This window comes from Lucilia sericata, unplaced genomic scaffold (assembly GCF_015586225.1).
Source record: "Lucilia sericata isolate MDLA Ls3-8-SP2 unplaced genomic scaffold, ASM1558622v1 Contig001356F_arrow, whole genome shotgun sequence".
NCBI classification, from domain to species: domain Eukaryota; kingdom Metazoa; phylum Arthropoda; class Insecta; order Diptera; family Calliphoridae; genus Lucilia; species Lucilia sericata.
In genome coordinates this window covers 104,151-129,879 of record NW_023995300.1, presented here as the reverse complement: position 1 = coordinate 129,879, position 25,729 = coordinate 104,151, and the positions used below count along the sequence as shown (strand labels likewise).

The 25,729-nt window shown below is 28.9% G+C and overlaps 1 protein-coding gene across 1 annotated transcript in view; it reads left to right on the top strand.

Annotated features, from left to right (window-relative positions):
• Window positions 1-1,857: 1,857 nt before the first annotated feature.
• LOC119611081 (CUGBP Elav-like family member 1-B) overlaps window positions 1,858-25,729 on the top strand; it is a 39,734-nt gene continuing 15,862 nt past the window's right edge. The window contains exons 1-3 of the mRNA XM_037966538.1: window positions 1,858-2,161; window positions 8,192-8,274; window positions 21,602-21,650. Coding sequence (XP_037822466.1) covers window positions 2,041-2,161; window positions 8,192-8,274; window positions 21,602-21,650 — 253 coding nt within the window. The 5' untranslated portion in view covers window positions 1,858-2,040. The remainder of the gene's footprint in view (window positions 2,162-8,191; window positions 8,275-21,601; window positions 21,651-25,729) is intronic.

Below are 25,729 nucleotides of genomic sequence, written 5' to 3'. Positions count from 1 at the left end.
TTTCTAGTTCAGTTCTAGTTCAGTTCTAGTTCAGTTCTAGTTCAGTTCTAGTTCAGTTCTAGTTCAGTTCTAGTTTAGTTGTAGTTCAGTTCTAGTTCAGTCCTAGTTCAGTTCTAGGTCAGTTCTAGTAGTTAGTTCAGTTGTCAGTTCAGTATAGTTCAGTTCTAGTGCAGTTCTAGTTCAGTTCTAGTTCAGTTCTAGTCAGTTCTAGTTCAGTTTCTAGTTCAGTCTAGTTCAGTTCTAGTTCAGTGCTAGTTCAGTTCTAGTTCAGTGTCTAGTTCAGTTCTAGTTCAGTCTCTAGTTCAGTTCTAGTTCAGTTCTAGTTCAGTTCTAGTTCAGTTCTAGTTCAGTTCTAGTTCAGTTCTAGTTCAGTTCTAGTTCAGTTCTAGTTCAGTTCTAGTTCAGTTCAGTTCTAGTTCAGTTCTAGTTCAGTTCTAGTTCAGTTTTAGTTCAGTTCTAGTTCAGTTCTAGTTCAGTTCTAGTTCAGTTCTAGTTCAGTTCTAGTTCAGTTCTAGTTCAGTTCTAGTTCAGTTCTAGTTCAGTTCTAGTTCAGTTCTAGTCTAGTTCAGTTCTAGTTCAGTTCTAGTTCAGTTCTAGTTCAGTTCTAGTTCAGTTCTAGTTCAGTTCTAGTTCAGTTCTAGTTCAGTTCTAGTTCAGTTCTAGTTCAGTTCTAGTTCAGTTCTAGTTCAGTTCTAGTTCAGTTCTAGTTCAGTTCTAGTTCAGTTCTAGTTCAGTTCTAGTTCAGTTCTAGTTCAGTTCTAGTTCAGTTCTAGTTCAGTTCTAGTTCAGTTCTAGTTCAGTTCTAGTTCAGTTCTAGTTCAGTTCTAGTTCAGTTCTAGTTCAGTTCTAGTTCAGTTCTAGTTCAGTTCTAGTTCAGTTCTAGTTCAGTTCTAGTTCAGTTCTAGTTCAGTTCTAGTTCAGTTCTAGTTCAGTTCTAGTTCAGTTCTAGTTCAGTTCTAGTTCAGTTCTAGTTTCAGTTCTAGTTCAGTTCTAGTTCAGTTCTAGTTCAGTTCTAGTTCAGTTCTAGTTCAGTTCTAGTTCAGTTCTAGTTCAGTTCTAGTTCAGTTCTAGTTCAGTTCTAGTTCAGTTCTAGTTCAGTTCTAGTTCAGTTCTAGTTCAGAAAACTTTTGGAATTTTTTTATATCGATTTTGTAAAGTTTAGATAATTTATCAACATAGATGAATTTCTGTAGAATATTTTACTAAATTTAAATGTTCCTTTGAAAAATATTTCCATATGGAAAAGTTAGAAAAATTAAAGTAATTATTATCCCAACTGTTCAGCCCCTAAATAGCTGTAAATATTTCTAACTAGTGTATGTTCACGACATGATAATATAAATATTGTAGACGTTATTATTGTATATTTGGTATAAAATTTCATATTAAAAAGGTATAAATATTCACCAATTGTTATGGGGAACTAATCTAATCTATTTGCGGAAAGAACAGCAAATAATACCATAAACAAACAATATACTCACACACAAAACTAAATTAGAATAATAAATAAACAACCTAAAAACACAACACAACTGGAAAAAGTTATAAACAATTGACTTTGTAATGATGCGAAAATGGTGGTTGTATTTGTAAATTAGTTTTTGGTGTTATACCACAAATACAAAATAGAATTTCCGGCAAAAGTTTAATGGAGTTGGGAAAAACTTTAATCAATAAATATTTATTGTATTATTGTTGGTGTTTTGTTCTGTATTTTGTATTTAAATCCTAAAAGGAAAGGAAAGAAAAACAAACAAAACAAGTACTCAACTAATTGACTTTTAATGTTTTCTTCGGTTAAATAAGTAATTGTAATAAATATAATCTTTTGTTTTTTTTTTTTTTTAGAAATAATACAAACTCAAATGTTTCGGACAATTCCTTGGAAAAAATGGAAACTTCTGCTGATGATACAATGGCACTGGTTCCTTGCTCAGCTATTAGAAAGTATTCGTTAGATTCCAATGATAATATGGAATTAAAAATAAAAATATTGATGAATTTGCCAAAGATCAACCCGATGCCGATACTATAAAAATGTTTGTAGGTCAAGTACCCAAGTCATGGGATGAAATGAAATTGAGAGGTCTATTTGAACAGTACGGCAGAGTTCATACTCTGAATGTGTTGCGCGATAAAGTGACCATGATGAGCAGAGGTAAGTTTTTAATATATTAAGAAGAAAGACTTTTTATTATTTAGTTTTATATTTTAGTAACTGAGTAACTGATTAGAAACTATGGAAAAGTTTGTATTTGAAAAATATTATTACACTCAACTTTTCGATATTGAAATAAGTTTATAGAAAACTTTTCGATATTAAAAAGCTCTAATTTTCGTAATTGCAAAGCTTTTGTAGAATTACTTTAATTGAATAGTTTTTATAGCAAAATATTCAATATTAAAAAAAATTTCAGTACTGAAAAGCTTTCATAGAAAATTTTCGATATTGTAAAACATTCATAGTAAACTGGTCGATATTAAGATAATGTTAGAAAAAACTTTTGGATATAGAAAACTTTTCGATATTCAAAAGGTTTTATAGAATATTTTTTAGATAATGAAAAGCTTTTATCAAAAACTTTTCTATATTAAAAAGTTTTCGATATTCTGAAACATTTTTCGATATTATAAAGCTTTTAAAAAATCTTTTCTACATTTGGAAAACTTTATAAAGTTTTTATAGAAAACTATTCGATGTTGAAAATTTTTTAGTACATACAAGCTTTTAGTACAAACTTTAAGATATTGAAAAGCTTTTATGGAAAACTTTTTTATATTGAAAATCATTTTTAAAATCTTTTCGATATGAAAAGGTTTTATAGAATATTTTTTTAAATAATGAAAAGCTCTTATCAACAACTTTTCTACATTAAAAAGTTTTCATAAAAAGTTTTCGATATTCTGAAACATTTTTCGATATTAAAAAGCTTTTAAAAAAACTTTTCTACATTTGGAAAACTTTATGAAAAAGTTTTAATAGAAAACTATTCGATGTTGAAAATATTTTGGTGCATAAAAGCTTTTAGTAGAACTTTCCGATATTGAAAAGCTTTTATGGAAAACTTTTTTACATTGAAAATTATTTTTAAAATCTTTTCGATATTGAAAAGCAGTTAAAGAAAACTTTACAAAACTATTCGATATTCAATAATCTTTGTAGAAAGCCTTTTGATACTGAAAAGCTTTTATAGAAAACGATAAAGAAAAGTTTCTAAAGAAAACTTTTCGACGTTAAAGTTTTCGATATTGAATAATTTGTATAGAAAGCCTTTTGATACTAAAAAACTTTTATAGAAAACTTTTCTACATTGATAAGCTTTTATAGAAAACGATAAAGAAAAGTTTCTGTAGAAAACATTTCGACGTTATACATTTTTTGCTTTCAGAGAAAAGCTTTTATGGAAAACTTTTGATATTGAAAGGTTTTTTTTAGAAAATGTTAGTTATTGAAAAGCTTTTTATTGAATTAAAAAAAAAACTTTTTAACATTGAAAATGTTTACAGAAAACTTTTTGATTTCGAAAAGCTGGCATAGAAAACATTTGATATTTTAAAATTTGTATAGAAAGCTTTTCAATATTGAAAAGCTTTTATAAAAATACTTCGATTTTGGAAAGCTTTTTGTAGAAAACTTCTTAATATTGAAAAGCTTTCAAAGGAAACTTTTCGATATTAAAAAGCTTCTATAGAAAACGTTACAAAAGTTTTCGATTTTGGAAAGCTTTTGTAGAAAATATTTAATATTGAAAAGCTAATAAATAACTTTTTAAAACTGACAAGTTTTTGCACATTGAAAAGCTTTTATAGAAGATTTGTCAATAATAAAAAATTGTAATATTTAAGGCCTATTCTGAAATACACATGAAGATTTCAAAATTTTTTAATTTTTATGGAAAAGCTTTTTGATATGCATTGAAAAGCTTTTTTAGCATAATTTTCAGTATTAAAGAGTTATTATGCTATTATTTGATAAATTTTTAATGCAAAAATCTAGGAAATTTTCCAATATTGTAAATTCTCTATAGAAAACGTTTCCTATGTACACATTAATATATACTATGCCTCTTGCATACGTAAAGAGTAAAACTTTGCTAATTTTCCACCTAAAAAAGTTTTCCTCTATACAAAGTTAATCAAACTTATAAGAATATTAACATAATATAATATCATAATGGCAATAATTATATTGAGATGTGAAATGTTATCAGACATTATGATAGGAACTGAAAAAAAAGTACTACAAAAATGTTAATAAACCTTTATAGTTAGTTAGATTTACATATTAACAACTATTATAGTTAACATTTTAGCTTAGACCTTTCTGCCACAGCTCTCCTCCTCCCTATATTAATGGTATTATAGGTTAACAAATAAGATTAGTCTTTGGGTGAGAAGTGGTATGTATGGATACTGTTTATTACTCATATCCATAAACATCACCTTGTGTCAATAATAGTCGTCTGCTCTTTATACTTCAAAGTGAACTTTATATGTAAAACTATACATATGAACGTGCTTTTACATACATACTATGTAGGTATCTAAATACTTATATATAATGTTAATAATAATCATAAAAAACAACAACTACTAAACTACAATTCTTACAACATGTTAACATGCAATTCGTAAAACCGGCACTAGTGTTTACACTAAATGAAATAGTTCTAAGCACAAGTTTGCCAATAACTACGATATTTTTTTTTTTGCCGTAATATAACAAGATTTTCTTGAGTCCATGCTCCTTTATTTATTCCCCCCACTTTGCGGTACTAACTAGTATTACTTTTCTACCGCACACGACTACATTTACAATACATTAAACCCTAACAAATACTTATATGCCTTTATGTAGGTAAATGTATGTGTATTGTAATCGTTCTATAACATATGGAAATTAGAATATTATGTATTTCCATATCCCCACATATATGACTTCAACATTATTAGCAATTTTAACGTGCTCCTTATTTCTTCTTTCAACTTTTCTTCACCCATTGCAATTCTTCTCATGAACTAAAGTAACAGTTTGTTTTTCCCTTACTGCCCACACGACTCCTTCGAGACCAATATCGAGGTAATTTGTGTTAAAATTTATAAATATTGTTTTACCTTTTTTTTGTGGAAAAAATTTCTTAGTCCTGTGTTAAGGGTTTATTTCTTTCACTTGTCCGTAATTTGCGTGTTTGTATATGTAAGAGCTAAAGAAGTGTAAGTTTGTGTTTGGTTTTCATTTGAGAAAATTATCGTTAAAGAAAATAAAAAATAATAAAAATAAAACTTATATATGATTATTTATGAATGTTGATTAGATTATTTTACATTACTTTACATTAGAATATGTTACATTGTAAATGTGGACTACACAAATGTGATGTGAATTTTTTTTAGGTAAATTTTTATGGATATTAGTTCAATGTATTAGTCTTCAATAAATGTTAGTATTTTTAGGATAAATATTAGACAAATTTTTTGAAATTTCGTAACTTTTCGTTATTAAAAGGTTTTTATGGAAAACTTTTCGATACTGAATAATTTTTTATAGAATTGTTATTTTTGAGTTTTTGATATTGAAATGCTTTTTTAGAAAGCTCTCGATATTGAAGAGCTTTTATGGAAAGCTTTTCGATATTTATGAGCTTTTATAGAAAGCTTTTCGATATCGAAGAGCTTTTATTGAAAGCTTTTCGATATTGAAGAGCTTTTATTGAAAGCTTTTCGATATTGAAGAGCTTTTATGGAAAGCTTTACGATATTGAGGAGCTTTCATAGAAAGCTTCTCGACATTGAGCTTTTATAGAAAGCTTTTCGATATTGAAGAGCTTTTCGAAACTAAAGAGCTTTTATGGAAAGCTTTTCGGTATTGAAGAACTTTTATAGAAAGTATTAAAGAGCTTTTCGATATTGAAAAGATTTTATATAAATCTTTTATAGACAAGTTTACGATATTGAAAAGTTTTTATAGAGAAGCTTTCAATATTGAAGAGTTTTTAGAGAAAAATTTTCGATATGGAATAGTTTTTATAAAAAAGTTTTTAAAGAAAAGTTTTCGATATTGAATAGTTTTTATAAAAAGTTTTCGATATTGAATAGTTTTTAGAGAAAAATTTTCGATATGGAATAGTTTTTATAAAAAAGTTTTTAAAGAAAAGTTTTCGATATGGAATAGTTTTTATAGAAATTTTTTCGATATTGAATTTTTCGATATAGAAAAGTTTTCAATATTGAAAAGTTTAAAAAAAAAGTTTTGAATATTGAAATGTTTTTAAAGAAATGTTTTGAATATTTAAAAGTTTTTATAAAAAGATTAAAGAGCTTTTATATCGAAAAGCTTTTAATATTGAAAAGTTTTTATAGAAAAGTTTTCAACAAGTTTTTTCAGAAAAGTTCTTATAGAACAGTTTTTACAGGATAGTTTTATAGAATAGTTTTCAATATTGAACAATTTTTATAGAAACGTTTTCAATATTGAATAGTTTTTTTATAGAAAAGTTTTTACAAAAAAGTTTTTAGAGAAAACTTTTTACAGAAAAGTTTTTGAAGAAACGATTTTATAGAAAATTTTAAAAGTAATGATTTTATAAAATTTTTAGTTTTTATAAAAAAGTTTGAAGAGCTTTTGTAGAAAGCTTTTTGATATTGAAAAGTTTTTATAGACAAGTTTTCGATATTGAAATGTTTTTATAGGAAAGTTTTCATTGTATAGAAAAACTTTCATTATTGAAGAGCTTTCAATATGAAAACGTTCTTATAGAAAAGTTTTCAATATTGAAAAAAAAATTGTAGAAAAGTTTTCGAAATTTAAAGAATTCTTTAGAAAAATTTCGATATTGAAGTGTTTTCTAAACTTATCGATATTTCAAAGCTTCCTTAGAAAAAGTTTTTGATTTTGATAAGTTTTCGTAAGAAAACATTTTAATATTGATAACCTTTCGTAAGCAAGCTTTTCGGTATTTAAAATAAATGTTATAGAAATATATTTCATATGCAAAAGTTTTCTTGAGAAAATTTTGCGATAGTGAAAGTTTGTTTAGAAATACTTTCAATATTAAAAGAGTTGAACTACTTTTCGATTTTATTTGGTTCTCCGTTATTAGGAAGCTTTTGAACTGAAAAGCTTTTATATAAAACCTGTGGACATTGAAAAAATTATTTAGAAAACGTTGTCTGATTCAACCTTATTGATATCGAACATTAGACTGCTTATATTCTACCATGTTTGCAGACCTACTATACGTATGAGTATTAAAATAATAATCATACGCTCTGTGTAACTCCTTACATTCAAAGATAGCTGCAAAATATGAGTTTATTAATTTAAACAAAACTTCAATTCATTTGACTTAAATAAAAATTTCTTCATTAAAACAAATCATACTAGTCATTTGTTTAAAAAAAATTCATATACGTTTCTACCAGTCACACTTTACGTATGAGTATTATAATAATAATCATACGCAGTGTATATCTTTTTGCCATTCATAGATAGCAAAAAAAGTTTAGTTTATTAATTTAAGTTAAACTTCAATTCATTTGACTTAAAATAAAAATTTCTTCATTAAAACAAATCATACTAGTCATTTGTTTAAGCTAAATTCATATAAAATTCAAGATTTGTAAAAATAATACGATATCTTACAATTGCATGTTTGTTTAAAAAATTTATATGTCTTTGCCCTAAACGCAGTAATATTGTAGTAAGTCCTTGTTATGCATCCTTTACATTCATGTATATAAATTATAAGCATACTCTTTTGTGTCTAAAGTAAGCGTTTAAAATTAAAAAAAGAAAATTGCATGTTATATGATTAATTAACATAAAATTTCTTTTGCTAAAGTGTTTGAGAAATTAAGAACTGAAACAAATACAAAAGTAAAGTCTTATTAAATGAATTTTGTATTAAGGTGTACTTGTTACAGATAGATTTATAACTATTTTCTTACTTTACGTGCTCGTAACTTGTTAAAAATTATTATTTGTATTTGCATAGGTATACATAGCTGAATATGTATGTATGTGTATGTATAAAACTAATATGCATACCTATGTACTTACTTTTAAATAAATACTATTTGTTTGTATTGTAAATTTCCTTTTTATATTCTCTGATAAATGTTAAAATGTTTATATGTTTTGTTGTATTATTTTTTTGCTTTTTGTGTTTTCTTGTTTCTTTACTTACAGGGTGCTGTTTCGTAACCTATTATACACGTAAGGCTGCTCTGAGGGCCCAAGATGCTTTACATAATATCAAAATATTAGATGGGGTAAGTACAAGCATATATTAAACTTTTAGTTTTGTTTTGATACCCAAAACTTTTACTATAGCCTAGTTACCTGGTATACATAAAGGTAACTATGTTTAGTTTATTGAGTGGCAACTGTGGTTTGTGTTAGAATGATGGAATGAAGAAAATGGCTTTAGCTGCAATTTGTTATTTCCATGTCAATGTTTTTTTACCTTTTTAATATTTGTTTATGTCTGTTTTGTTTCTAGAAGAGTTTAAAGTGTTTTTTACTGCAAAGTGTTCAAATTGTTAAGTTGTCTAAGAAATTTGCTAAATGTTTTTTTTAACAATAATTTTCATAATATTTTAACATTCATTTTCATAGTTCTGAATTTTCCATAATTGTATGAAACATAAAAAAGAAATATTGGTCTTAGACCTTGTCCTTGTTCGATTTTAGGACGTTTTAGCCAAGTTATTTCATCTGTCCGTCCATCTAACGTTTTTTGTTGAAAGCACCAAAGTTTCCAACCGAAAAAACCTAGAGGGCTGAAAATCTACAAATAAAAATATACAATATCAGTCCAATAATAGTAATATTGGGCAGTATCAAAACATAGCCACCTACCAGTATGTTATAATTGGATATTGGATTGTATATTGTAGACCAATTTGAGGGGTAGGTTCTATAATAAATCGATTTTTTTAAAGCCTTCTTTGCTGAACATAATGAATTATTCTGAAATAAATGCCGAAAATGATTAATTTAAGTTTTATCGATATGTAATTTAGTAGAAGGATTTGTGTTTATATAAAACTATAGTATATTCCCAATTCGATTATGGGCCTTAAGTTATAGATAGGAGGCGAATTTTGAAGTTAATTAGAAAATTAAAGACAGATAGACAGAAGTTAGACAAAGCGGTTGATATAATGATTTGATTAACATTTTTAGAAGGACAGACAGACCTTTGGACAGACGGATGGAAAATATCTGTTCATCCATCCGCCCAACTGTCAGTTCATGCAAATGATGTAAACTGGAAGAAAGTGGTGGACATACAGTTATTTTCGATTTAGATTATTACTTTTATTAATGCGAAGACAGACATACCACGAGACGAAGATTTTCTATTCGAATAACGATTTAAATAAGAACATTTATATTGACAGATAGACTAGTAGACGAATGGAAGTATTGAGACAAGTAGACCATTGGATGGACGGACACTAGTCTGTTCATGTAAACTTGAAGAGACTGGTGGACGGAATGACGGACAGTTATTGCCATTTCAGATAATTCCTTTTATTAATGGGAAGACAGACAGAAGAGTAGACGAAGATTTTCGATTTGAATAACGATTAAAATAAGAACATTTATATTGACAGATAGACTAGTAGACGAATGGAAGTATTGAGACAAGTAGACGGTCGGACGGACACTAGTCTGTTCATGTAAACTTGAAGAGACTGGTAGACGGAAGGACGGACAGTTAATATCGTTTCAGATAATTCCTTTTATTAGAAGGAAAACATCAGAAGTTTTACATGGATAGACAGACAAACAAAAAGACAATAACAGTTTAAGTACATAACAGATAGTTAGTTGAATAATAATTTTGTTTAAAAGCTTTATCTGAAGTGTCAAAAAGTACGACGGACAAAAGTTGTCGATTTGGACAGACACTCGTACAGACTGTTCTGTAATATTATATTATTTATATGGATAAACAGACAAACAGAAGGACGAACATTATAGATTTGGTAAGTGATTCTGATAAGAAGATTTACATGGACAGACTGGCAAATGAATGAACTTATATCCTTCACCTACATGAGAAGGGTATATATAAGTATTTCATTCCGTTTGTAATTTCTATAATATAATTTTCGACCCTATAAAGTATATGTACATATTCTAGATCCTTATAGATAGCGGAGTCGATTAAGCCATGTCCGTCTGTCTGTCTATCTGCCTGTCTGTCTGTCTGTCTGTCTGTCTGTCTGTCTGTCTGTCTGTCTGTCTGTCTGTCTGTCTGTCTGTCTGTCTCTTAAAATAAATTTTCTGATGTTTTCAGATCCAAATCTTTAACAATTCTGTCATTCATTTTCTTTCTAATCTGGTTTCTAACTTTTGAAGTTCTGTATCCATTTCATTTACAGTCTGTTAGAGTTGTTTACTTGACGTCCTTAATAGTTCTAGACCTTGGCTCTAATTATATCTTAAATTAACAATCTTACCACCTACAATTATACAAATATTTTTGTACTCATTAGCTTTTTTAAATACATATACACACATATAACTAGGTAGGTTGTTTTTATAAGAACTTGTTATTAATATTTGCTGTTTAATGAATTTCTCTGAATGTATCTAAGTATTAAGTACATAAGTATCTGCTAAATACATGCATACAATATACATAAAAGTGTGTGATGAATGATGAATACATATATGTATTTGTATGTTAATGATAAACAACTTTATGACAAATTGTCAATTGCCATGTTTTTTTTTCATAAAAACCTTCTGAAAAGAAAGATGAAAAAAAAAACACTTATAATCATACTTAATAGAAGTCATACATATAGAAATAAATAATTTATATCCTTTTAATACACTACATCGCTGGGTTATAGCTTGTATATACATCAACTGAGAATCACTAATCAAATTCATCGACTAAGTCATACATATAATTTTTCAAGCCAAGGGATAAGGTATTAAAAAAGAAAAATTATCTATTAATACAGATATAGGGATGCTTTCAAGTCGAACAAACCCTACTTTATTTTCATACTTGTTTATTTATTATTTACTTTCCCTTTATAAAAGATAATGTTGATGATGATGTTGAATGGTTGCTTAGTTATATTTTTTAATTAATACTTTTTCTCCATCATATCAACTCAACAAAATAGTTTTCTTTTCATTTTCAACATCATCAGCATCAAACCCTTTCTATTCATTATTATTTTATTGGAAACAACAAACAGACTCTTATATTAAAAGTAATATTTCTTAATAGAATACTGAAAAGTTAATTAAAAGAAACCCTTTATAAGTTTAATTCATATGTTTTCCTTTTAACATTTCATTATTTTATTTCATAACTCATGTCTTGCAAATAATTTTCTTTTTATGTGGGTTAGACAAAAGGCGCTTAAAAATATTCTTTCCATGTAAAGAGGAAGCAAAAATAATACTTAAACTATTTATTATTACAATTAGTATTTATAAGAAACCTAATGAGTTAACAAACAAATTTGAACCTAATACCTCATTGTATTTTAACTAAAGTTATTAATTGTTAACTATTATCATCAAGTTTTAAAGTCCAATTAACCAAAATTCCTAAGCTTCAGTTAACATTACATTTTCCAACTTATTACATATTACAATTATTATTTTTATTCTTAGTATTTCAGCTAACTTTGTGACATTTAGTTTTTTATTCAAAATAATTACTATGGAAGTTAGTCCTTTATTTAGCCTTTAAGTAAATGTGTCTATTGTTTACTTTAGTTGTTGTTCCTATTGATTAAAAAGGTATTACATAAAAGGCTAATAGTAATAACAATCAAAAGTCCTTTCAAATAGAATCAAATAAATGTGCACGATTACGAGAAAAGCTTTTAATAAAACAATCACTAATGCACATTAAAGTTTTCAATTACTACAATATCCTGTTTTTTTTTTTTCAATTTATACTTTTTAACCCTTTGTAGTATTTTCATATTGTAGAACACTCAAATTATAGTTAAGAGAAATTAGAATATAAAGGTACAAAGGATAAGTTTTCTGAGCAGATATCAATTGTTTGAAAAAGGTGAAAATCCTAAGCTTTGAATTCGAATCTAATTGCAGATTTGGAATTTGAGATATCATGTCATGAAATCTAAACGCCATTTTAGCCCTTTTTAAGATATTATAACAGCCCCAAGGCATCTTAATGTTGCAAATGTTGTATGTCATCTGAAAGTCCATTCTCTCAGCATTTATTCTAATGCCTGAGGTCACAGTGCAGGTCAATGCTTTCAAGAAATAAACTTTGAGCTCTGGGCTAAACATTTGTCGGCCTGAGCATGATATCTAGATGCAAAATGTTGGTTAGTCAGCCAGTTAGTTAGTTAGTTAGTTATTTAGTTAGTTAGTTAGTTAGTTAGTTAGTAGTTAGTTAGTTAGTTAGTTAGTTAGTTAGTTAGTTAGTTAGTTAGTTAGTTAGTTAGTTAGTTAGTTAGTTAGTTAGTTAGTTAGTTAGTTAGTTAGTAGTTAGTTAGTTAGTTAGTTAGTTAGTTAGTTAGTTAGTTAGTTAGTTAGTTAGTTAGTTAGTTAGTTAGTTAGTTAGTTAGTTAGTTAGTTAGTTAGTTAGTTAGTTAGTTAGTTAGTTAGTTAGTAGTTAGTTAGTAGTTAGTTAGTTAGTTAGTTAGTTAGTTAGTTAGTTAGTTAGTTAGTTAGTTAGTTAGTTAGTTAGTTAGTTAGTTAGTTAGTTAGTTAGTTAGTTTAGTTAGTTAGTTAGTTAGTTAGTAGTTAGTTAGTTAGTTAGTTAGTTAGTTAGTTAGTTAGTTAGTTAGTTAGTTAGTTAGTTAGTTAGTTAGTAGTTAGTTAGTTAGTTAGTTTAGTTAGTTAGTTAGTTAGTTAGTTAGTTAGTAGTTAGTTAGTTAGTTAGTTAGTTAGTTAGTTAGTTACTTAGTTAGTTAGTTACTTAGTTAGTTAGTTACTTAGTTAGTTAGTTAGTTAGTTAGTTAGTTAGTAGTTAGTTAGTTAGTTAGTTAGTTAGTTAGTTAGTTAGTTAGTTAGTTAGTTAGTTAGTTAGTTAGTTAGTTAGTTAGTTAGTTAGTTAGTTAGTTAGTAGTTAGTTAGTTAGTTAGTTAGTTAGTTAGTTAGTTAGTTAGTTAGTTAGTTAGTTAGTAGTTAGTTAGTTAGTTAGTTAGTTAGTTAGTTAGTTAGTTAGTTAGTTAGTTAGTTAGTTAGTTAGTTAGTTAGTTAGTAGTTAGTTAGTTAGTTAGTTAGTTAGTTAGTTAGTTAGTTAGTTAGTTAGTTAGTTAGTTAGTTAGTTAGTTAGTTAGTTAGTTAGTTAGTTAGTTAGTTAGTAGTTAGTTAGTTAGTTAGTTAGTTAGTTAGTTAGTTAGTTAGTTAGTTAGTTAGTAGTTAGTTAGTTAGTAGTTAGTTAGTTAGTTAGTTAGTTAGTTAGTTAGTTAGTTAGTTAGTTAGTTAGTTAGTTAGTTAGTTAGTTAGTTAGTTAGTTAGTAGTTAGTTAGTTAGTTAGTTAGTTAGTTAGTTAGTTAGTTAGTTAGTTAGTTAGTTAGTTAGTTAGTTAGTTAGTTAGTTAGTTAGTTAGTTAGTTAGTTAGTTAGTTAGTTAGTTAGTTAGTTAGTTAGTTAGTTAGTTAGTTAGTTAGTTAGTTAGTTAGTTAGTTAGTTAGTTAGTTAGTTAGTAGTTAGTTAGTTAGTTAGTTAGTTAGTTAGTTAGTTAGTTAGTTAGTTAGTTAGTTAGTTAGTTAGTTAGTTAGTTAGTTAGTTAGTTAGTTAGTAGTTAGTTAGTTAGTAGTTAGTTAGTTAGTTAGTAGTTAGTTAGTTAGTTAGTTAGTTAGTTAGTTAGTTAGTTAGTTAGTTAGTTAGTTAGTTAGTTAGTTAGTTAGGTAGTAGTTAGTTAGTTAGTTAGTAGTTAGTTAGTTAGTTAGTTAGTTAGTTAGTTAGTTAGTTAGTTAGTAGTTAGTTAGTTAGTTAGTAGTTAGTTAGTTAGTTAGTTAGTTAGTTAGTTAGTTAGTTAGTTAGTTAGTTAGTTAGTTAGTTAGTTAGTTAGTAGTTAGTTAGTTAGTTAGTTAGTTAGTTAGTTAGTTAGTTAGTTAGTTAGTTAGTTAGTTAGTTAGTTAGTTAGTTAGTTAGTTAGTAGTTAGTTAGTTAGTTAGTTAGTTAGTTAGTTAGTTAGTTAGTTAGTTAGTTAGTTAGTTAGTTAGTTAGTTAGTAGTTAGTTAGTTAGTTAGTTAGTAGTAGTTAGTTAGTTAGTTAGTTAGTAGTTAGTAGTTAGTTAGTAGTTAGTAGTTAGTTAGTTAGTTAGTTAGTTAGTTAGTTAGTTAGTTAGTTAGTTAGTTAGTTAGTAGTTAGTTAGTAGTAGTTAGTAGTTAGTTAGTTAGTTAGTTAGTTAGTTAGTTAGTTAGTTAGTTAGTTAGTTAGTTAGTAGTTAGTTAGTTAGTTAGTTAGTTAGTTAGTTAGTTAGTTAGTTAGTTAGTAGTTAGTTAGTAGTTAGTTAGTAGTAGTTAGTAGTTAGTTAGTTAGTTAGTAGTTAGTTAGTTAGTTAGTTAGTTAGTTAGTTAGTTAGTTAGTTAGTAGTTAGTTAGTTAGTTAGTTAGTTAGTTAGTTAGTTAGTAGTTAGTTAGTTAGTAGTTAGTTAGTTAGTTAGTTAGTTAGTTAGTAGTTAGTTAGTTAGTTAGTTAGTTAGTTAGTTAGTTAGTAGTTAGTTAGTTAGTTAGTTAGTTAGTTAGTTAGTTAGTTAGTTAGTTAGTAGTTAGTTAGTTAGTTAGTTAGTTAGTTAGTTAGTTAGTTAGTTAGTAGTAGTTAGTTAGTTAGTTAGTTAGTTAGTTAGTTAGTTAGTTAGTTAGTTAGTTAGTTAGTTAGTTAGTAGTTAGTTAGTTAGTTAGTTAGTTGACAAATATTTCTGTTACTCTCTTAAGTTCCAATGTGACATTTCCAGAATTTAGCGTCTTGTTTCCTGATATCCTCTGTTTATTAAAATATTTAATAGAAAAATCTAAAATAATGGTCTTTTCCTTTTAAGGTTTAAAATGTCAACAAACAGTTAATATTCTCCGTTAAATAAAATGTGACATAAACAAAAAAAATTATTTAATTTTTTTTCTAGAGAAAATGTAAAAAATCAACTGTCACATTGAAAACAGGTGAATAAATTTAATATGTATAATTTTTTTCTCGACATTTTTCCAATTGAAGAGCTAAAAATTTTACAAAAAAGTGGGAAAAATATCAAATGGAAAAGGTCAACATTATATAGATAGTAAATTAAGGTAATAAAGTTTTATAAAATTTATGTTTTTTTTTCACAACCAACAGTTACAAAAATTACAACGGACGTTTAAATGTCATGTCAAGTTAGTTGACACATACAATAGATAGTTGTAAGTTTCTATTTTGTTATTTGAATTTTATAGTTTTTAATAGAGCAGGATAAAATAAATAATGATTTTTTCCAATTTTTAAAACATTTTTTTCTCCACAAAAAATAAAAATAATAAAATTTAAAATAAAATTACTTTAGCTACACATTTTAAGCAAATGTTGATACACATGACTATTTTTTGTAGCATTATTTTTTCACACATTGTGTCGCTTTAATTTTCAGTTCAATTAGCTATAAAAACAGTATTCAAATGTTAAGCAAACATTTAAAGGATTTTGTTTTTTCATTGTGAATATATTTAGTCTCCTGTTAAACGTGTGTTTGGTAACTGAACATAATAGACACATACACATGTTAAAAAAAACCAACAGGCTTTTAACTCACTTTACTTCATTTTTTTAAAAGCTTTTGAATTTTCATTTTTACCTCTTCAAATCCCTTAAAATAATACCAGACTTAGTGGGGGTTGCTTACTCGTTCTTTCATAGAGAACTTTTAAATCTCATTAAATATTTAACTCACTTTTAAAACATTCACACCTTTAGTTTGTAACAATGACTACCTTACAATGGGCTGAAAAAAATCTAGGATTTTTTTTTTTCAAAAAATGGCTAAATAAATTTCTATTGGCTAACCAGTTTTAAATCAATGCTTCTAAAATGTACGTGCCAACAAATGCTAATTTAACTTTCAAACAATTGTATATATACGGGCTGGCACTCAGTCTAAACATTCATTTATAGATGCATGTCTACATCCCTTTAATGGTCATTTATCCTTAAATCCACTTACCATTCTAAACTATTTTTCAAAAACCAAATGAAAAAAACTGGAAATCTAAAGGACATAATACTTTTAGATTTATATACACTGTCAAACTTACTTTCAAAAGTATGAATAGTAGGATGTCCCCAAAATAAGAGTTCATAACTTGTCCTTGCGTCAATATTTGTAGAGGTTCTTTATCGTTTCAGCTCAACAAATGTTGACACAATAACAAAATATTTAAAGAAATATTTAGTGGGAAACATTAGCAACATTTCAGTTGGGGCCACTCTTAAGTTCGAAACTTTCATCTGAGGGTAGAAAACACTTCAGTGTCATTACAAAAGACATTACCACCTGTCCCTTTTATTGGCATTATCATCATTTCCTAAAATAAGATTGAAAATGTATACAGAGGAGAAGGGGCAGCAGACAAGAAGGAAAACAAGGGAAAAGGACGTCCAAAGGGGAACGGAAGGAAGGGAAAGGCAAAAAGGGGCCGGGGAGGGGGGGGAGAAACAAAGGGAAGGGGAAAGAAGAGGAAAAAGAAGGAGAGAGAACGAAGGAAAACGAACGAACGAACGAACGAACGAACGAACGAACGAACGAACGAACGAACGAAAACGAACGAACGAACGAACGAACGACGAAACGAACGAACGAACGAACGAACGAACGAACGAACGAACGAACGAAACGAACGAACGAACGAACGAACGAACGAACGAACGAACGAACGAAAACGAAACGAACGAACGAACGAACGAACGAACGAAACGAACGAACGAACGAAACGAACGAACGAAAACGAACGAACGAACGAAACGAACGAACGAAACGAACGAACGAACGAAACGAACGAAACGAACGAACGAACGAACGACGAACGAACGAACGAACGAACGAACGAACGAACGAACGAACGAACGAACGAACGAACGAACGAACGACCGAACGAACGAACGAACGAACGAACGAACGAACGAACGAACGAACGAACGAACGAACGAACGAACGAACGAACGAACGAACGAACGAACGAACGAACGAACGAAACGAACGAACGAACGAACGAACGAACGAACGAACGAACGAACGAACGAACTAACGAACGAACGAACAACGAACGAACGAACGAACGAACGAACGAACGAACGAACGAACGAACGAACGAACGAACGAACGAACGAACGAACGAACGAACGAACGAACGAACGAACGAACGAACGAACGAACGAACGAACGAACGAACGAACGAACGAACTGAACGAACGAACGAACGAACGAACGAACGAACGAACGAACGAACGAACTAACGAACGAAACGAACTAACGAACGAACGAACGAACGAACGAACTAACGAACTAACGAACGAAGAACGAACGAACGAACGAACGAACGAACGAACGAACGAACGAACGAACTAACGAACGAACGAACGAACGAACGAACGAACGAACGAACGAACGAACGAACGAACGAACGAACGAACGAACGAACGAACGAACGAACGACACGAACGAACGAACGAAGAACGAACGAACGAACTAACGACCTACGAACGAACGAACGAAACTAACTAACTAACTAACGAACGAACGAACTAACGAACGAACTAACGAACGAACGAACTAACGAACTAACTAACTAACGAACGAACTAACTAACTAACTAACTACTAACTAACTAACTAACTAACTAACTAACTAACTAACTAACTAACTAACAACACTTCTTAAGCATTTCCATTTTCAACTGAAGGCCCCCTTTTACAAAAATTATAATTAACTTAGTTCCTTCCCTCCCAAATTTTATAAACAACGAAATCATATAATCGAATATGTGTTTATAAACTAAAATGCATTAAAAGCTTTAGTAAAATGTTACCATATGTTTGTTTAATTACTTATGCCGAGACAACAAAATGTTCTACTCAATACTTTATCTACGTCGTACTAATACACTGACACATGTGGTCATTATTTTGACAATTATACCAATTATGTTTAGACAGACAGACAAAACATAAAATAAAAGCCTTAAAATAACAAAATAAACAAACAGAAATAGTAACAACAACTACCAGCCATAGGAAAAATCCAAAAAAAAACATCATCAGGTCCTTTTCACCAAAATACTACTTGTCCTCATATTAGCTTTATATACATACATATGTATACATATATAATATTGATCGAATGACAAACAATTTTTATTACACAAACAATAAGGACATAATTGAAATCAGATACGGAAAATGAAAAAGTACTCTCTGAAGTGTATTTTGAAAATTTTAAGAATTGTACCATATATCAGTACCAATAAATTTTAATAGATCAATGCAGTGGTCAATGTCCCCCAAAGTTAACACTGTTTAAATTATATCTGATCTACGCTATGAGAAAGACATTTTTCAAAAAATCCTAATAAGTTAATTTAGTATTTTTATTGAAGAAAATTAGATATACTTATAAGACAAATTGATAAAAATACTAAAAAATGTCCATCTGTCAGACTTTCACAAGTAAAACAAGATGGATCCACAAGTTGGAATATAAACAATTAAACTGGGACTATATTCAAATCGAATATCTGTACATGGGCATCTTTCATCAAGATCTATGTTCCAGAACAGATAATCCCAAATAAATATGTAGAAACTTAAGGCAGTATAAAAGGTGGCTAATAACCTAAAATAAAACAACAATAATAACAATAACAACAGAAACAAAACAATTCTCCATTAATGACTATAGAATTTCTCTTATTAGATTTAAGTAAATTCCATTAAAGACATGGCAGGTTTTGCAAACAGACAAAAGGGCAGACAGACCAACAGCAGGACACAATGTATAAGGACTAAACTAAAATCGATTTTTAAGATTGACATACATTAATAAATAAATACATGTTTATACAAATATTTACATACAACGTAACACAACTACAATATTGAGTGTATTTTACAAATATGCATGTATGTATAATGTACATACATATGCACATTGTACATATGTATGTAGGTACTCATGTATGTGTTTACAGTATACATTTATATAATGTATGCGTAAAGTTTTGTTTTCATTTCCGTTGACCGTATAATGTTTTGTTTACATTTACACGTTTCATTTAATTTCTAAATAATGAAAGTAGTCACTTTTGTGTTAGAACAAAATATACACATATATGTATATACCCTACACCATTATATTTTTGGGGAGAGCCAAAATATTGTTCTTAGAACAATTTTTAAACTAAACATAACTGAACTGAACTAGAACTGAACTAGAACTGAACTAGAACTGAACTAGAAGTGAACTAGAACTGAAACTAGAATTGAACTAGAACTGAACTAGAACTGAACTAGAACTGAACTGGAACTAAACTATAACTGAACTAGAACTGAACTAGAACTGAACCTGAACTGAACTAGAACTGAACTAGAACTGAACTAGAACTGAACTAAACTGAACTAGAACTGAACTAGAACTGAACTAGAACTGAACTAGAACTGAACTAGAACTGAACTAGAACTGAACTAGAACTGAACTAGAACTGAACTAGAACTGAACTAGAACTGAACTAGAACTGAACTAGAACTGAACTAGAACTGAACTAGAACTGAACTATAACTGAACTAGAACTGAACTAGAACTGAACTGAACTAGAACTGAACTAGAACTGAACTAGAACTGAACTAGAACTGAACTAGAACTGAACTAGAACTGAACTAGAACTGAACTAGAACTGAACTAGAACTGAACTAGAACTTAACTAGAACTGAACTAACTGAACTAGAACTGAACTAGAACTGAACTAGAACTGAAACTAGAACTGAACTAGAACTGAACTAGAACTGAACTAGAACTGAACTAGAACTGAACTAGAACTGAACTAGAACTGAACTAGAAATGAACTAGAACTGAACTAGAACTGAACTAGAAACTGAACTAGAACTGAACCTAGAACTGAACTAGAACTGAACTAGAACTGAACTAGAACTGAACTAGAACTGAACTAGAACTGAACTAGAACTGAACTAGAACTGAACTAGAACTGAACTAGAACTGAACTAGAACTGAACTAGAACTGAACTAGAACTGAATTAGAACTGAACTAGAACTGATCTAGAACTGTGGTCTTCTATTCTTTTTAACCAACTATAACTTTACCTTGTTTAATGATAATTTTGTGTATGTGTGTGTGTGCTCAAGTTAGGAAGTGCGTGTATATTAATTTGTTTAAGTATAGAGAATGAGTATTTTTTTTTTTATTAGTAATGCCACTAATTATTATAAAACAAACATTCAAGCTACAATCTAGTTAATGTTTTAAGTAGATAATTTAAATAAATGAACTTTATTTAAATTATTTATTTTACATATAAATATACCAATTTCAACAGAAACAAAATTGTTTTCTACCATCTTTCTAATTATAATTCTAAATAAGTGCTTTTCTTCTAACATACAAAATGAGTTAATACCAATTCCATTTAACAAATTTTTAATAAAATTTCAATTCTTGCAGTAGAACATTTCTGGCAAATTCCATTTAAACATTCACCCTCATACCAATTTTGATTACATTCTTCTTACTAACTATCCATTTCTTATTGATTTTTTTGAATGTGCAAATATTGTTATATAAAAATCCATTAAATAACCAACCACTAACTAACTCCATAACCATATTCAGTTTTCCATTTATACCCACACAAGTACTTAGTGTATATCAAAAGCATTAATCCATTCAAAGCCATAACCATAACCTCAATATGTAGTCGTATACGAATACAAGAATATTTCAATATTTTTATGTTTATTTTTTTTTTCTTTTTCATACAAAATTTTGCATTAGAGAAATTTTGTTATAAAATCCATTTGAACAGAAAAAAAATAGTTGAACATTAATAATACAATTGGTTATAGAAGATAAGAAATTTTTGAAAAAAAAAATATTAATATATGGAATTTAACACTTGTTAAGTATAAATTTGGAATAGAAGAAACTGAATTCTAAATATTAATTCTGGATTTTGCTATACAAGGATTGGAAAGTTTAGAAAAAAAGGAGTTAAGTAGATTTTGTTCGATTTGACTATAGTTCAGTCAACTAGATTTGAATTGAATCAACTACAACTCAGTCGACTCGTCCACAGATTAGTCGGTTAGACTTATTAGAGTTGATTTTACTAACTAGACAAAAGTTGAGTCGATAGACTAAACTTGATTCACCAATACTAGAGTCAAGTCGATTAGACTAGAGTCCAGTTGGCTAGACCCGATCTGAGTCGACTAGAGCTAAGTCGACTATATTTGAGTCACTAGAGAATAGGGTTCTTATTGAAAGTTTTAAAATTTTTTATAATTTTTTTTATTTATTTATTTTTTTATTATTTAATAACTTACATATCTAGTTATATATTTTCTTACATTTTCCCTCTCTTTTCTTTCCAACAGATGCATCATCCTATACAAATGAAACCGGCTGACAGTGAAAATCGAAATGGTAAGTTTTCTCTGTTTTTCTCATAAGTCTTTATTTTACATTTTGCAATATGTATTAAGTCTTTTTGTTTTACAAACATTTCTTACAATTACAAAAATACATTAATGCTAACAACCGACATAAAAAGTTGTAAGTTACTCTTGCAAACATACTACAGTGAATGTAGTAAAAATACTTTATACATACTCATTGCGCTAGATCATAAGATAAAAGCCTTTACTAGTTTTCAATTTAGCCCTAAACCAGACCTGTTTCCTTACTTATATCATTTTAAAGTAGAGAAAAACAAATAGTGACGTTTAAAAGATGCAGAAGCAAAATGAAAATTACTATGCTAGTGAAAAAAAAAAAAATGGTAAACTATAGGCAAAACAACAAAAAGGCAAACAGCCATCAATAGAACTTGTAAATCAATAGATGCATAGAGTGTTACACAAAAACTTTATTTACACATTTGTAAAAGAGTATGTACAAAAGTATGTGTATATATTCTATATGTATATGTGTTAGAATTCGCAATCACATTGGATGATTGCCTATCCTTTGATTACAGATCACAGTTACTATTACTACTAGTGTTATGACTGCTAGTATTATTATTAACAGAAATGCAAATTAAATTTATTTTGAGAAATTTTATTTTTCAAGGGAAAATTTCTTTAAAAAATGGCTTTACCAATATATTGATAATAACATGTTGACAGAATAAAAATCTTGCAAATGTCACATATCTCACAATGCAAATAATCCATACTTGAACTTGCGGAAAAAAATTCGTAACTAACTTTTTCGTAATATTTACGAAAATTTCTAGTCTATAGTTTAGTCTATAGTCTACTCTATAGTTTAGTCTATAGTCTACTCTATAGTTTAGTCTATAGTCTACTCTATAATCTAGTCTATAATCTAGTCTATAGTCTAGTCTATAGTGTAGTCTATAGTCTAGTTTATAGTCTAGTCTATAGTCTAGTTTATAGTCTAGTCTATAGTCTAGTCTATAGTCTAGTCTATAGTCTAGTCTATAGTCTAGTCTATAGTCTAGTCTATAGTCTAGCCTATAGTCTAGCCTATATTCTAGTCTATAGTCTAGTCTATAGTCTAGTCTATAGTCTAGTCTATAGTCTAGTCTATAGTCTAGTCTATAGTCTAGTCTATAGTCTAGTCTATAGTCTAGTCTATAGTCTAGTCTATAGTCTAGTCTATAGTCTAGTCTATAGTCTAGTCTATAGTCTAGTCTTAGTCTAGTCTATAGTCTAGTCTATCTAGTCTATAGTCTAGTCTATAGTCTAGTCTATAGTCTAGTCTATAGTCTAGTCTATAGTCTAGTCTATCGTCTAGTCTATAGTCTAGTCTATCGTCTAGTCTATAGTCTAGTCTAGCCTATAGACTAGACTATAGTCTAGCCTATAGTCTAGTCTAAAGTCTAGTCTATAGTCTAGTCTATAGTCTAGTCTATAGTCTAGTCTATAGTCTAGTCTATAGTCTAGTCTATAGTCTAGTCTATAGTCTAGTCTATAGTCTAGTCTATAGTCTAGTCTATAGTCTAGTCTATAGTCTAGTCTATAGTCTAGTCTATAGTCTAGTCTATAGTCTAGTCTATAGTCTAGTCTATAGTCTAGTCTATAGTCTAGTCTATAGTCTAGTCTATAGTCTAGTCTTAGTCTAGTCTATAGTCTAGTCTATAGTCTAGTCTATAGTCTAGTCTATAGTCTAGTCTATAGTCTAGTCTATAGTCTAGTCTATAGTCTAGTCTATATCTAGTCTATAGTCTAGTCTATAGTCTAGTCTATAGTCTAGTTATAGTCTAGTCTATATCTAGTCTATAGTCTAGTCTAGTCTAGTCTATATCTAGTCTATAGTCTAGTCTATAGTCTAGTCTATAGTCTAGTCTATAGTCTAGTCTATAGTCTAGTCTATAGTCTAGTCTATAGTCTAGTCTATAGTCTAGTCTATAGTCTAGTCTATAGTCTAGTCTATAGTCTAGTCTATAGTCTAGTCTATAGTCTAGTCTATAGTCTAGTCTATAGTCTAGTCTATAGTCTAGTCTATAGTCTAGTCTATAGTCTAGTCTATAGTCCGTCTATAGTCTAGTCTATAGTCTAGTCTATAGTCTAGTCTATAGTCTAGTCTATAGTCTAGTCTATAGTCTAGTCTATAGTCTAGTCTATAGTCTAGTCTATAGTCTAGTCTATAGTCTAGTCTATAGTCTAGTCTATAGTCTAGTCTATAGTCTAGTCTATAGTCTAGTCTATAGTCTAGTCTATAGTCTAGTCTACAGTCTAGTCTATAGTCTAGTCTATAGTCTAGTCTATAGTCTAGTCTATAGTCTAGTCTATAGTCTAGTCTATAGTCTAGTCTATAGTCTAGTCTATAGTCTAGTCTATAGTCTAGTCTATAGTCTAGTCTATAGTCTAGTCTATAGTCTAGTCTATAGTCTAGTCTATAGTCTAGTCTATAGTCTAGTCTATAGTCTAGTCTATAGTCTAGTCTATAGTCTAGTCTATAGTCTAGTCTATAGTCTAGTCTATAGTCTAGTCTATAGTCAGTCTATAGTCTAGTCTATAGTCTAGTCTATAGTCTAGTCTATAGTCTAGTCTATAGTCTAGTCTATAGTCTAGTCTATAGTCTAGTCTATAGTCTAGTCTATAGTCTAGTCTATAGTCTAGTCTATAGTCTAGTCTATAGTCTAGTCTATAGTCTAGTCTATAGTCTAGTCTATAGTCTAGTCTATAGTCTAGTCTATAGTCTAGTCTATAGTCTAGTCTATAGTCTAGTCTATAGTCTAGTCTATAGTCTAGTCTATATCTAGTCTATAGTCTAGTCTATAGTCTAGTCTATAGTCTAGTCTATAGTCTAGTCTATAGTCTAGTCTATAGTCTAGTCTATAGTCTAGTCTATAGTCTAGTCTATAGTCTAGTCTATAGTCGTCTATAGTCTAGTCTATAGTCTAGTCTATAGTCTAGTCTATAGTCTAGTCTATAGTCTAGTCTATAGTCTAGTCTATAGTCTAGTCTATAGTCTAGTCTATAGTCTAGTCTATAGTCTAGTCTATAGTCTAGTCTAGTCTAGTCTATAGTCTAGTCTATAGTCTAGTCTATAGTCTAGTCTATAGTCTAGTCTATAGTCTAGTATATAGTCTAGTCTATAGTCTAGTCTATAGTCTAGTCTATAGTCTAGTCTATAGTCTAGTCTATAGTCTAGTCTATAGTCTAGTCTATAGTCTAGTCTATAGTCTAGTCTATAGTCTAGTCTATAGTCTAGTCTATAGTCTAGTCTATAGTCTAGTCTATAGTCTAGTCTATAGTCTAGTCTATAGTCTAGTCTATAGTCTAGTCTGTAGTCCAATCTGTAGTCTAGTCTATAGTCTAGTCTATAGTCTAGTCTATAGTCTAGTCTATAGTCTAGTCTATAGTCTAGTCTATAGTCTAGTCTATAGTCTAGTCTATAGTCTAGTCTATAGTCTAGTCTATAGTCTAGTCTATAGTCTAGTCTATAGTCTAGTCTATAGTCTAGTCTATAGTCTAGTCTATAGTCTAATCTATAGTCTAGTCTATAGTCTAGTCTAGTCTATAGTCTATAGTCTAGTCTATAGTCTTGTCTATAGTCTAGTCTATAGTCTAGTCCATAGTCTAGTCCATAGTCTAGTCTATAGTCTAGTCTATCGATTTAGTGCCAATAATACTGACACAAATCGAAGTAGATTTTTGTTTGTGTGAATTGTATTCAATGTTACAATATCATACCTCAACTTCAAACGACTATCAAAGCTACAAATCCATTACAAAAGCCATTGGCATTGGTTATTTACAGCAGAAATAAATGAATAGATGATAGAGAAAAAACCGAAAACAACTATTCCGAATAAAAATTGGAATGAGAAACTGATAAAAGTTGATTCTATAACTGCAATAAAGTATTAACTAGATTGAAATGATAATCTGCATACATGTATGAATGTATGTAGTCTTATGTAGATATGTATGTATTGCAAATACATATCAAGATAAAAAATACAGAGATGCTAGCTACAAATAGCAGTCGATTTGTATCAATTTAAATTTAGTTTACTAACTAAATTT